The following is a 14,208-nucleotide window of genomic DNA, read 5'->3' as shown; positions in this document are numbered from 1 at the left end:
CAGGTATAGGTTCAACACTCAAATTGAAGATGATAGCGAAGAAACAAAAGTTACCATATTTGGGCGAACTGCACAAATTTTAATTCAAAAACCCTATTATGTGCTCACTTTTGACAAAGGTTACACTAATCAAGCAACGCTTCCACCGGAAATCGACAAGCTGAAAGGAATGAGAAACATATTCCAAGTTTATTTTAAGACACATGGAGCGACAACATTTATCATTATTTCAAAAAATATTTGAAGACGAACTTCTTGAAACAGTTGGGCCATCTTCAACTCCTCCAACTCTGGTCCCCAAAACTCCAAAGCCAATACAAATGAATCTAAGGTATTCAAAACTCTAATAAAATATTCGGACCAGATTATAAATATGTGACATAGTAAAATCTTTTTCCTTGATACAATGCTCAGAAATCAGCAACAACATCTACGTCTGTGAAACGGAAACTCTGCAGGTATACAAATGGAATTCCATATATTATGTTGTAAACTTTTTTCACTCTAATATTAATGTTCAGTGGAGAAGAAGAAGAAACAAAAGATCCGAAGAAGATGAAGCGTTAATACCTTACGATATATGTATTCTACTTTTTTGGATAAGAAACACATCTGTAGATATGTCTACAACAGCTTGACAAATTTTGGCGCAAAACCAACCCGTTCATACACTCCACTCAGGTATTTTATATCGTTTTAAATATTCATATGTGTGTGTATATATATATATATATATATATATATATATATATATATATTTCTTTCTTTCTTTATAAAATCAACTTCATATAACATAAAAACTACTTACAACATGATGTTCTTCATTTGTTAACGTTAAAATTTCATTATTTGGTTTTAATTTCTAAAATTTAATTGCTTTAATTAAAAAAGAAGTGTATTAGGTTAGTAACATTAACACACAACATACAATGCATATACTCATCATAGACTGGGATTAATTTTTAGCACTCAGAATTTCTAATTCACTGTAATTCATTTATAAGTTTACATGATTTATCTTTATGATTTTATTTATTTATGTTGTTTATCGAATCATTATCTCATGTTATTTTAATGACATATTTTTTAAAATTTGATTCTATTTATGTCATCTTATGTATTTGCAGAACTACAAAAACCTGATGACACTAATATGAGGTATCAAATTGGATATCAACTTCATAACTGTGTTACAGAGTCATATATTCTATATGTATATACATGTATGAATTTATGTAAATATGAAAGCATAACTAAAAGCGTATGTTACCTACCTTTTGTTATACGTGAACTCTCACTAAATAATTACTTTAACTACTACTGACCATAGGTTTTGATGTCATCCGTGAGAGCTTTGTCTTTCATGGCAGTCCAACCTCCTTTGTTCATACTCTTCTTTGAACAACATAAATACTCTCTCTCCCTCTCTCTCGGTACAGATAGAGAGCTCAAAGTTTCAAGGATCTCTATGCTTCATAGGCACGATTACTAAAAGTTTTATAATTCTTTATGTTCATTAATTCTATAGGTATATTTTCACCCACACAAAATATAACTTTGAACATAATTTAAATTTCTAGCAGTTAAATATTTTGTACTACTAATCATTTGTGTTTACTTCTTATATGTTTATGATGGCTTATCATAGTCTTCCACATAGTGTAATACGTAACGATTTTTGGATACTTTTTGTTACCTATAACATATTTGCTTTTTAATATGTTACACCTGTATGTATATACTTCAACATCCCGTCTGTATATACATGATCATTTGTTCAGATATTGATATGTAACACAATAATACCTTATTCCTTCAAATAAAAAAAGTGACGCAAAAAAATGCACCTACCTTCTACTAAAGCATAAAATGTTCATAGACGATAACCCGCAGCAACACGTGGGTAACTAACTAGTGTATACTAAAGCTTGGTACACTATCACTGTAGCAAGCTTTAGTAACCAATCAAATAAATTGAATAAAATTGATAAAGTTTTGACTCCATCTCTCTTGATATATAACCATTTAGAAGTTAATATTAATTGAAATACTAGCTCTCAATATATAACCTTTGCACATCTAGGTTGTTGGTCCTACTTACATTTTTCTATTGGTTAAGCTAATTTTGCATGTTTCAACTTTCATGTTTATCCTTTATATATATATATATATATATATATATATATATATTACCATATAGAAAACTCTCTCTCTCTCTCTCTCTCGATTGGTGGATGCAACACGAAGGAATGCTTCCCATTTTAGCAAGTATGGCTCGTGATATTCTGGCGATTCATGTTTCAACCGGTTCCTCTGAATCTGCATTTAGTAGTTCGGGGCGTATTATTGACGATAGGCGTTGTAGTTTATCACCCGAAATGGTCGAGGGTTTAACGGTGGACAAAGATTGGGTTCTACATAGCCGACGAGCACAAGATACGTTTCACGAAATTGAAATCATTGATGATTTTGATACTCGATTCTCAAACATAAACCTTACCAACCTTTAGTATTTTATTTGTAATTTCCTTTTAATCTTTCTTTTAATTTTTTTTTTTTTGCTTTTTAATAACTTGTGTAACTACCGTATTCCTCCGCCACAAGCGAGGGGTTATTAATAAAATTACGTGGTACCGACCACGTTTCCCTTAAAAAAATATTAACACACAATTAAATAGAACAACACACTTATATGTCATGAAACAATTACACGCACACACAAGTAAATGACTTTGCATTTCAGTCTCTTCAATTTAAAACGCTACAAATAAAATAACATTAAAGAATATTAAATTTAAATAAAAAATATATTTAATTTCTTTTTTTAGGGGAAGAGAATTCTCCTTTAGGAGAAGAGAATTTCTCTTCTATTTTGTAAGAGAATTCCCTTACAAAAGGGAAGAGAAATTCTCTTCCTTTATTGTAGAGAATTCTCCACTAAAGAAGAAGAGAACAACTCTTCCTTCCTTTTGGTCCCGTTTACTCTCGAGTCAGTACTAAATAGATGGTGGATAAGGACTCTTTGCTTTTTAAATAGCCTGCTCATGATTTTCATTTTAAAACTAATTCCGTTTTTTTGTTTTTTTTTTTGTTTTTGTTTTTCGGTGTGTTTGGAATTGGAAAACTCCATTTATGGCCTAATATAACTTCTCAGTTTCATTATCTTTAATTGTTATATGAGATATGTTTGTTGTTAGGCTATTATATTAAGTGCATTTGTCTAGAATTAAAGGTGAATAAGAAAGAAGAAAAAAAAGTTTACAGGGAAATTTTATGTACTTAATAGTAATATAGTTTCTAAATTTAAAGTTACAATATGGTCTGTTTTTCCTATAATAAAAATCACCACAACTTTAACAAGGCACGCTAGCAAAAGAACAAAAAAAAAAAACCATAGTAATCTTACAAGTCATGTAAGGTAATCACAAATCCTAAAATCTCAAATTATGACCCTAAGTTTTAAAGCTAATTTTTTTAAAAAAACATTTATAATGTGTTTAGTAATTAAAAAATACAACTAAATTTTTTATATTTTTAGCTAATTAAGTAACCTAAATTTATTTTAAATACTATAATATATTGTGCCTAATGCAATAAAAAGTTAAGAAAGGTTTATTCCTTCGTATACAAATTACGAAAAACTATGAAGATCTCTCTCTCTCTCTCTCTTGGGATTTTTTTTTATAGTGGGTATTAAAAAAATCATTAGTAACGTTTGTATATATAGATAACTAAAATTGTACCAACTTAAAAGCCAGTTAAATATTAAAAGTAAACAAATATATTTTATTTACAAAAAATTAGTCAAATAAGCCACTGAAATTCTAAAAATTGCTAAATTTTTTTTTGTAAATAAACACTTCAATCTATTTACGATACTCAAAAAGACAAAAATACCAAAAAACATTCCCGATTATTTAGGATTTTTTTGTCTTTTTTAGTGCAGTAAATAAACTGATGTGTTTATATACAGAAAATTTATAAAAATTAGTTATACGTTGGTATAAGTCCAATGTCTATATGATCACAAATAATTGTTTAGGGCAAAGGCACAATATCAATCTTTAACATTTAAAAAAAAAAAATCCAACGTAACAATGTATCTTGTGCCGCACATTAAATTGTTGAAATCACAATTTGGCATACTAACATTAAACTGTTAAATTGTTGAAATCACAATCTGGCTTCGTGCAGGTATACGAAAACTCTAATTTTAAGGTAAAAAAACTTATTGAAGTTTCGAATAAGCTTCAGGCTAGAATGATGAGTGATTCATCGGATATGAGCACCGTCGATGATTGCTTCATCAAAACCGAGGTATGTATCGACTATTTATTAATCGATTTTTTCTCCTAAATGGTCTCTTTGTAGTAATTCCATGGGTGATTGATTGAATTTGAGAGTCTTAAGCTTTTTCAGATTCACAGAAAAACAATGGACAAACTGACTTCATTATATTTTACAGCGAAACTTACGAAGAAACTGCTTCGAAGCTCTGTATATTAGTATTAATTCAGTCCTCAAATGTTTCCGGTGATCAATTTGATAATCAGAGAGCTCTCGAGAACTCGTCCTTCTCTATCTTCGTCATCGACCAAGAAGCTTCACGCGCTGATCATAACCACCAATCTCTCCCGAGACCCGTTTTACGCAACCCATTTAGTGAGGCTGTACGGACTCCTCTGGAAAATCGGAGACGCCCGGAAGGTGTTCGACAAAAGTCCTAAGAGAAGCGTCTTTCTCTGGAACGCCGTTATAAGAGTCTATGCTCGAGCCCGTGAATTTCCCGCCGCGTTCTCTCTCTTCGCGAAGATGTCGAGGACCGATTTCGAGCCCGACGGTCACACTTACGCGTGTTTGGTGCGATCGTGCTCGGAAGGGCTCGATGTGCTCGGATTGAAGCTCGTCCATGGGAGAGCGATATTCGCCGGATTGGGAACGGACGCGATCCTCGGCAGCGCGGTCGTGATGGCTTACTCGAAGCTAGGCCTCGTGAGCGAAGCTTTTGACGCCTTTAACGCGATACGCGAACCGGATTTGGTTCTGTGGAACGTTGTGATCTCTGCTCACGGGAATCACGGGCTTTCCGAGAAAAGCTCGAGACTTTTCAACGAGATGCAAAGGAGGGGAAAGAAACCGGACGGGTACACGCTCGTCGCTCTGCTTCTGGGCTTAGAGGATTCGAGCACAGGGAAATGCGTCCACGGGTTTTCCTTAAAGACCGGGTTCGGGTCCGAACCCCACGTGGCGAGCGCATTGGTCAGCATGTACTCGAAATACGAATCAGCGGACTCTTCAATCAAAGTGTTCGGAGAAATATCTCGTCCCGATTTGGTGACGTGGACTAGCCTGATAACCGGGCTCGCCCGATCCGGAGAGCTCAGAAACGCGTTGCTTTACTTCAATAAGTTTGTTACCTTCTCCGGCAAGAAACCCGACTCGGTCCTGATCGCTTCGGTCCTCTCTCTCGCCTCTCGAACCGCGGACGCGAAGCTCGGCGCCGAGACCCACGCTTTCGCTCTCAGGCACGGCCTCGATTCCGATGTAAAGGTCGGATCTTCGCTCCTCGACATGTACTCGAAATCGGGTCTATTAGGGTCGGGGATCAGGGTCTTCGAGACGATGCCCGAGAGGAACATCGTCTCTTACAACTCCCTCATCTCGGGTTTCGGACTCCACGGGCTCGCCGGCCAAGCCTTCGAGACCTTCGCCGAGGTTCTGAGCGGTCCGAGGGACTATAGGGTCGTCCCAGACCACGGGACTTTCGCGGCTCTGCTCTGCGCTTGCTCTCACTCCGACCTCGTCGGAAAAGGCGTGTACATCTTCAAGAAGATGAGCGAATTCTCGGTCGAGGCCAGAGCCGATCACCACGTCCACTTGGTCAAGCTCCTCGGGAAAAACGGGAAGCTCAACGAGGCTTATCATCTCATTCTTTCTCTGCCACAGCCCGTCGACCTCGGAGTTTGGGGCGCGCTTTTGTCGTGTTGCGATGCTCGTCGAGACTTCGAGTTGGCCGAGATTGTTGCGCAGAGGCTCATGGAAAGTAATGACCCGGAAAGGGTCGATTCTTATAGAGTTATGATCTCCAACGTATATGCTTGTGATGGAAGGTTTGAGGAGGCAATGAGAGTGAGAGAAGGTAGATTGTTGAAGAAGAACAAGACTCCTGGGATTAGTTGGGTCCAAGGCAATAATAGTGGATACTCGTACTCTAAAGACAACCCTCAAGTCCTGGCTATAGCATGATAATTCTGTAGTAAGTCATTTAGTTGAGTTTATTTATTTATTTGTATATATAGAGAGAGAAAAAAAAATATACGTGAATTATGCTTCTTGGTTCTGATTATTATTTTTTTGAGGTTTCCAATATGAATCCAAATTCTGTGTATAAGCGTTTTGATGTTTTTTTTTAAATGACTTATACACGAACAAGGATTCAGTAACCTCATAACCTCCCCCTGATTTAATTTAATTTTTTTTTCCTTTGTTCTATTGTTCCTCGACAAATTACACAAGTACTACAAAGATTATAAATTGCAATATATGCTATATTCCAGTCTTTTGACGATCGAAATCATATTTTATGTTCTTTCAACACATATATTGCAAATTTTCGATTTAGTCAGAAATAGTTGATTATGTTGTGTGCAAATTTATGGTTATCCAATGTTTACTTTGTATTATAAAGACTGGTCCTATTAGTTCATTTTTACTGTGGTATAGAGTCCAGTAAGGGTTCTTGTTATAGAGTTATGTTCTGCAACGGATATGCTTGTGATGCAAGATTTGAAGGTGCGACGAGAGTCAGAGAAAGTGCAGTGGTGAAGAAAAAAGAAGACTCTTGGGATTAGTTGGGTCCAAGGCAATAATAGCATGAGAATTTCTTTGAAGTAAGTCGCGCGTTCAATTATTTATTTATTTATATCTCTTAGAATACCTATTAACTCTGATTGATTTTTTTTGTTTTTGTGTGATGTTATGTCCGGTTTCAATAGCAATACAAGCTGTGAAGCTGTGAAGCCCTGAATGTATCTTCCAAGAAAAAAAAAAATATATTCAGAAACTAAAGTGATACATTTATTTCTCTTAAAAAAAAAACAACAACTCAGATGAGTCAAGCCAAAGATGGCGGTTTTGCCTTTGGGAATTTGGCACTAAGCTCTTCATGACCTCTTTCTTCACTGAGTTTAACCTGAGACTCAGCTTTGGAATCTTGATCATCACTTTTTTTGGGGATGTTTTTGAAGAGATCAATGGGTTCAGAATCAGCGATCTTTCCTGCTTCTAATGGAGTGTCATGCTTGTAAGCCACTCTCAAACCTTCCTCCTCCGATACCCCTCCCTGTGACGTGGCATACTTTATGTCATCTTTGCTCTTTGCCATCTCTCTCTCTCTCTCTCTCTCTCTCTCTCTTTTTGAGACTCAAGAGTCAGATATAGAATCTCTTCCATTAAAAAGCCGTGCAACTACAACTCTTTGAGAAGTAAGAGTTGGCAGGTTGAGATTCTGACACTGTTCAAGCTTCAAAGGTTAACACGTGTGGTTTTTTCTATACGTGTCTTGTTCACTTCGCTCCAAGTGACATTGAAAAGTAAAAGCAATGAACACCGTTCCACGTGGATACAGAACAGAAAACAAACAATTTATTGGAAATTTTTTAGTCTATTAAGTTATTAACTATTATAAAAATTATAATTATGAGACTGTACTAAAATTATTAATTATTATGAATATTTTTTTAAAAGTTTGACAATGAATAATTTATTTTAGGATAAATTACAGTATTGCCCCCTCAACTCTATGGTGATTAACGATTTGCCCCCTGATAAATGAAAACGTACATCAGTGGACTTGAAATCCTACAATGTAACCATTAGCTCCTTCTGTTAACTCTTATCGACGGAACTCGTCTCTTGAAGAATATGTCATGGGTAGTTTTGTAATTTTACTGAATAATGAGTAATTAAGGATATAATAATGAATGAAAAAAAACCCCCGAAAATTTCTTCATTTTATCAGAACAAAAATTCAAATCCTGGAGATGAAATCCCCGGCGAAGAAGAAAACCCGAGCCCCGAAATCCAAGGCGAAAACGAAGCTTAAAACGGCGGTGAAGAAAAAAGTGGAGAGCGCGTCGACTGAAGAGAATGAAAGGAGAAGAGTCGATTATGGTAAGGTTTTATATGTAATGGTGGTCCCATGGTTATTGCTTTTGCCGATTTTGTATTTTATAATAGTTGTTGGTGGTCCCAAACTTTATGTTTTGTCTGGGTTTTGTCTGGGTTTTGTCTGGGTTTTGTGGTGGTTGTGGTCCCGAGTTAGGGTTTTTTTTGTGTGGTGGTAGTGGTCCCCGGTCGTAATCAATCTCTGAATGGAACATTAAATTATTATTCTCGAGACTATTAAATGGTTGTTCTTAAATGATTCTTGGAATCTTTGTCTTTCAGATCCTTCGTCGACCCTATTTACTTTTAAAGTTCATCACGGTGGCACTATGGATTCAGAGATGGTATATGTTGATGGGGAAGTCTCGTACTTTGAATACTGTGACTTGGATAGGATGTCAATTGTGATAATAAATGGCATGTTGAAGAAATACTTAGGATACGATACTGGAGCATTTTATTTCTTACCTGCAGAAGGTGAAAAAAAGATGGAGTACGTTGACACAGATGATGATTTGCTTAGAAGTATTGGGGTGTTAATGGAGACAACAAGAGTAATTGACCTCTACTGCGAGCACCCGGTACCAAAACCTACAGAAAATGAGCAGGCCCATGCTGAAGAAGCCCGTGAAGAGCAGGCTCATGCTGAAGAAGCCCGTGAAGAGCAGGCCCATGCTGAAGAAGTCCGTGAAGAGCAGGCCCATGCTGAAGAAGCCCGTGAAGAGCAGGCCCATGCTCAAGAAGCCCGTGAAGAGCAGGCCCATGCTGAAGAAGCCCGTCAAGAGCAGGCCCATGCTCAAGAAGATCGTGAAGAGCAAGTGAATGCTCAAGAAGACGATGAAGAGCAGGTTGATGAAGAGCAAATTGATTCTCAAGAAGACGATGAAGACCAGGTTGATGATGATGAAGGCCGTGAGCAAGAAAGTGGATACGAACGGAGTGACGATGATGTTGTTGTAGATGCTATTGACCTTGGCCTTGATGTATTGAAGCCGAATAAAGGGAAAGCTACAGAAGTTGGGGACGATGAAGAAAGTGAGTATGAAGACGAGTTTGGTGGGGGTAACGTTTCATCAAGTGAGGACGACGAGCAAAAGATGCCACGTGACTTTGTGAAGAAAAAGTTGCCAAAATTTCCTGAATTCAGACCCGACACTGACATGCAAAAACCAGAATTCAAGCTTGGTTTATTGTTCCCGAATGGTAAGGTATTTAAGGAAGCAATTAAAGAGTACTCAATTAGGAGTGGGAAAGAAGTGTTCTTCAAAAAGAATGACCCTAACAGAGTACGTGTAGAGTGTAGGGACCCTAAATGTAAGTGGGTCTGTTTTGCATCTGTGGTAGGGAAGTCATCAACATGGATGATCAAGACATACTGTGGTGAGCATACATGTGCCCGGACAAATAAGAACAGGTTTGCAACATCGGCTTGGTTGGCGAAGACATACTGTCAAGAGTTTCAAGATAATGAGACTTGGTCTGCCGCTAATTTCATGAGTCGCGTACAAAAAGATTTTGTATTGGAGTGCTCGAGAATGAAGGCGTATAGAACAAGAAAAGCTGCTGAGCTAGCTATTCAAGGGACTTATGAGCAGCAATACGCGGTTTTGTGGGATTATGGTGCAGAGATTAAGAGGTCAAACCCCGGATCCACAGTTGAATTTGAGACAGAAGTTGACTCTGAAGGTAAATTCTTGTTCAAGAGATTGTATATATGCTATGAGGCGTGCAAAGCTGGTTTCAGATCGTGTAGACCTATCATTGGTCTGGATGGGTGCCACATCAAAGGGCATCATACATGCCAACTACTTAGTGCAGTAGGGGTTGATGCTAATAATGGCATGTTCCCAATTGCATTCGCAGTTGTGGAATCCGAAGGGAAGGCAACATGGACTTGGTTTTTAAAGTGGCTACAGATTGACCTGAGCATAGAAAATGGGTACCACTGGACTTTTATTACCGACAAGCAGAAAGGTCTAAAAGAGGCTTTGACTGGAATATGGGAAGAAGGTTCAGTAATGGCAGAACATCGACATTGTGCCAAACATCTCCAAAGTAACTTTACCAAGGTATACTTAATTATTTCATCTGATTTAAAGACTTTATATTGTGTTTATGTGATACTAAAATGCCGGTTGTACATTCTATTTGTCATAGGTGTTCAAGGGTCAGTATTTGAAGACAAAGATGATGGCAGCGGCTATGGCTTACTCAGTAGACAGATTTAATGCCGAGATGGAGTTCATAAAAGCCGAGGATGTCAAGGCGTTTGAGTGGCTGGTTGATAAAGGTACAAGTCACTGGGCCAGAAGCGGGTTCAGAACCACACTGAAATGTGACATGTTACTGAATAACATGTGTGAATGCTTCAATGGGACAAGGTAAGGTTTAATTTTATACCTTGAATTTATTACCAATACATAAGAATGATTGACCATGTCTCTGTTAATGATTGACATTTATGTGATTTAGGGCTATTTTGATGGCAAGACAAAAACCAATACTATCAATGCTTGAAATCATAAGAATGTATCTCCTACAACGATTCACAAAGTAAAGATTGGCTGTGGCAAATTGGCATGGTTGTATAGGTCCCAGAATTTCTAAAATATTGGAAAAAAATAAAGAGAATTCATCTTCATACATTGCACAATGGTCCGGTGGACATGACTACCAAGTTAAAAACATGTATGGTGGGATGCACGCGGTTAACTTGAGAAACAAGACTTGTTCTTGTAAACGGTGGGATCTATCAGGTATTTCATCATTTACTTGTTCTTGTTGAGACTTCACGTATATGATAATGTTTTTGTTCATGTGTGTCATACAGGTATACCTTGCAGCCATGCAATTGCTTGCATATGGCATAAGCACGATGACCCTGTTGACTATGTCGCAGAATGTTACAAGAAGGAGACATTTCTGGCCACCTACAAGTACCAAATATTTCCAATGAATCCAATAGAGCAATGGCCAAAGACATGTAAAACACCCTTGTCAAGACCACCTGACAGAGCCGAGCCAGGAAGGCCAAAAAAGTTGAGGCGTGTGGAACATGATGAGGTTATCCCACGTGGTGCAACTAGAATTTCCAGAAAATACGTGACGATTTCATGTTCACAGTGCGGCAAGGGGGGGGCATAACACCTTAACTTGTTTCAGAAGAAAACAGGAAGAACTGGTGAGATTTATACCTTAACTTGTTTAATAAATGGTCTCTAATCCAAATGTTTATTACATGTTTTCACAGAGACGTCAAAAGAGTCAATCAAACAACCCAAGCCAAAGTCAGAGTCAACCACACCACCCTAGCCAAAGTCAGAGTCAACCACACCACCCTAGCCAAAGTCAGAGTCAACCCACACAGGCTTCAAGTCAGGGTCAACCCACACAGGCTCCAAGTCAACCGAGTCAGCCCTCCCAAACCCTTAGGGTAAGTTAACATTAACTTTTTCTGGACCATGTTATTATGTGGTGATTTGTATACATTATGTTTGTGCAGAGGAGCCCGAGAATTCGCACGACAATGGGGCCAAGACAAGGATCAGGAGTGCTGCCAAGAGTCTTATTCTAAAAGTCTGTTTTGGTGTGCAGATTTTGTGGTCTAGTAAACTTTTGATGACTATTTTGTGGTCTTGATGACTATTTTGTGGTCTTGATGACTATTTTATGTATGGTATATTTTGATACTTAATAGACCTTTTGAATATGTGTGAAAGGCTATTATGTTGATTTAATTAGGTACACTTAATGTCAATGTTTTCTCTAATTTGATCTTGTACTTCCCGTTTCAAATTGAGTGACCGATATCTTACTTGCCATTTCAGTATATTACACTTCAACAAACAAACCTATTACGTATGTAAACATATCTGCTTCAAATTTCCATTTCTGTTTCATTCAGCACCAAAAAAAAAAAAAACCATACAATATAAAACAGTTGTACAATTCCTAGGGGCAACATAGCCTTACTTAAACAGAATGACATACACCAGTAGTGCAACTATGATGAGTAACATAACTTTCATCTTCTTGATTTCGGCTTCTATTTTGCCCCAATTCGCCATTGATTCCCCCACATTGTTAAGTCCATCAGCAACATCAAATTCTTTCCCATTCCCGAGTTCCTGCTCTAATTTGTTTCTCTTCCTCAGTAATCCGGGAATCACTTGAACTGATCTCTTACACATCCGGGGATCGATCCACTCTAAAAACCCACACCCATTACATATCCCTTTCTGCGAAATTTAAAACTCCATGAATTGAGAAGATAAACACAAACCAATCCATGAATAGAGAAGATCAACACATTCATTCAACATAAATAACATACCTTATATCGAGAACACCCAAAAAATCGACGCCCGGGATTCTCATCGGTCCACGAAGTGCGTTGGATGCTTGGCAGTCCGCACGGACAACTAGGTTGTCGACGATCTTCGCCAGAGGACTGAGCTTCATCGTTTGTACCGGGCTGAGAACGATTCAACGTTTCGCTGCTCTAAGACTGACTCCCATCCATTTTCCTCGATTGAAATCGCGCCTCTTGATTGATTTTGGGAACCCTAGCACGCGAATTTATTTTGTCTGTTCTTTCCCTAATTTTGTTTCCCCAATTTTATATAAATCATTCGAATAAGGGTATTCTAATAAATTCACACATCACGTGCTTAAAACACGAGAAAAGTAACGATTTCCGTCGATAAGAGTTAACAGAAGGAGCTAATGGTTACATTGTAGGATTTCAAGTCCACTGATGTACGTTTTCATTTATCAGGTGGTCAATCGTTAATCACCATAGAGTTGAGGGGGCAATACTGTAATTTATCCTTTATTTTATTTTAAAGCTATGACTATTTATCGACAAGTTGGTAATAAATAATTATCTTTATTGACAAACATGTTAATAATAAACTGTATTTTATTGATAAATTTGATCATAATAATTTTGAAATTAGAAGCAATTAATGAATTTTAGTATAATTTTTTTTTAAATGGTCATTAGAATTATCAATGTAATTATATGATTCTCTTGCGGTTGGGCTTCACTTCCCTTCTGGGCTGTCATCTTCGGCCCATCATTTTTTATAATCAGTGCACACCATTTCTAGAAGGTCATTCACTCATTTATTATTATTATTATTAATGTGAAATGGAGTATCTTTGACAAGTCCATTCAACTACCACTATTATAAGCTATTCTACTTATAAAAACCTACTTTATAAGAAAGTACACCTATAAAATCGACCTTTATAAGCAACCGACTTATACAATGCCTTTATAAGTTATTCCACTTATAAGATCCATGCCCTTTTATTCTATATATATAACGTGAATATGAGTAGGCCTAAATATGAGATGAGATAATAACTTTGTCAAATAGATATTAAAAACAATGTCTTCCAAGAAGAAATCTTCTTCTTCTCCATTATTACCTTCTCCTCAACAATGTCTCGGAGTTGCATTTCCGGCGGGAATCACAACAAGTTCGAAGGCAAAAAGCTCAACTCATGATCATGATCAAGCTTCATCAAGCAAAATCCAGCCCCCCATTCAAGCTTGCCTTGCCGTAGATATTCAGAAATGCAAATCCAAGAATAAGAGTGCAAATTAATTAACATCTGTATGTTGTTTTGGTTCTCATGCTATTATGTGAGTCATGATTCCAAGGTGAAGGACCGAAAGTCCTGTCCCTATTTGAGTTTTTTTTCAGTCTATTTTAGATGGTGTTTCTCTATTAGGGATGTTTTTGTCTTTTTCATAGCTTGGTTTTAGGGATGTTGTTAGTTACGAGATATCAAGCTCTATCATGAAGTGCAATAAAGTCCTTTCTTTTCATGGGTGTATTCACACTCTCATTGGTCAATATATAAGACTACTTTCTTGATGCGTTACTTTGTAAACATAAGTGTACGTTCGTTTTAATATAATAATAACAATAATAATATTAAGATTTTTCAGCGCTTATATATATATTAAAATATTAAGATTTTTCAGCGCTTATATATATACAAAGGCGGAGCCAGGTGGGGGCCAGGGTG

The 14,208-nt window shown here is 37.1% G+C and overlaps 1 protein-coding gene and 1 long non-coding RNA gene across 4 annotated transcripts; both read left to right on the top strand.

Moving 5' to 3' along the window:
• Window positions 1-4,054: 4,054 nt before the first annotated feature.
• LOC149383065 (putative pentatricopeptide repeat-containing protein At1g64310) lies at window positions 4,055-7,118 on the top strand. Of its 3 annotated transcripts, XR_016301613.1 has the most exons (4): window positions 4,055-4,317; window positions 4,466-6,256; window positions 6,785-6,890; window positions 6,996-7,118. XR_016301613.1 is itself a non-coding variant. In XM_089628170.1 (3 exons), exon 2 carries the CDS (start codon window positions 4,525-4,527, stop codon window positions 6,244-6,246), a length of 1,722 nt encoding a protein of 573 aa, XP_089484296.1. In that variant the 5' UTR covers window positions 4,055-4,317; window positions 4,466-4,524; the 3' UTR covers window positions 6,247-6,256; window positions 6,785-6,902. The 3 variants fall into 3 exon arrangements, 2 of the variants coding, with proteins under 2 accessions (XP_089484296.1, XP_089484297.1); XM_089628170.1 differs by lacking the exon at window positions 6,996-7,118 and having other exon boundaries at window positions 6,785-6,902; XM_089628171.1 differs by lacking the exons at window positions 6,785-6,890; window positions 6,996-7,118 and having other exon boundaries at window positions 4,554-6,542.
• Window positions 7,119-11,297: 4,179 nt separating this feature from the next.
• Window positions 11,298-11,725, top strand: LOC149383064 (uncharacterized). The gene is made up of 3 exons (XR_016301604.1): window positions 11,298-11,347; window positions 11,417-11,599; window positions 11,669-11,725. It is a non-coding gene; the product is annotated as an uncharacterized LOC149383064 (long non-coding RNA).
• The last annotated feature ends 2,483 nt before the right edge of the window (window positions 11,726-14,208 follow it).

The sequence above is a fragment of the Urtica dioica genome, chromosome 10 (genome assembly GCF_054948205.1).
Source record: "Urtica dioica subsp. dioica isolate 48M chromosome 10, U.dioica_male_clone48M_v1_H2, whole genome shotgun sequence".
Lineage (NCBI taxonomy): Eukaryota > Viridiplantae > Streptophyta > Magnoliopsida > Rosales > Urticaceae > Urtica > Urtica dioica.
The sequence above is the reverse complement of the archived record's forward strand: the minus strand, read 5'-3'. Positions and strand labels throughout refer to the sequence as shown.

What these genes read in the sequence shown, in the direction of transcription:
- LOC149383065 (XM_089628170.1), top strand. Translation starts at nt 4,525, where the DNA reads ATGTTTCCGGTGATCAATTTGATAATCAGAGAGCTCTCGAGAACTCGT.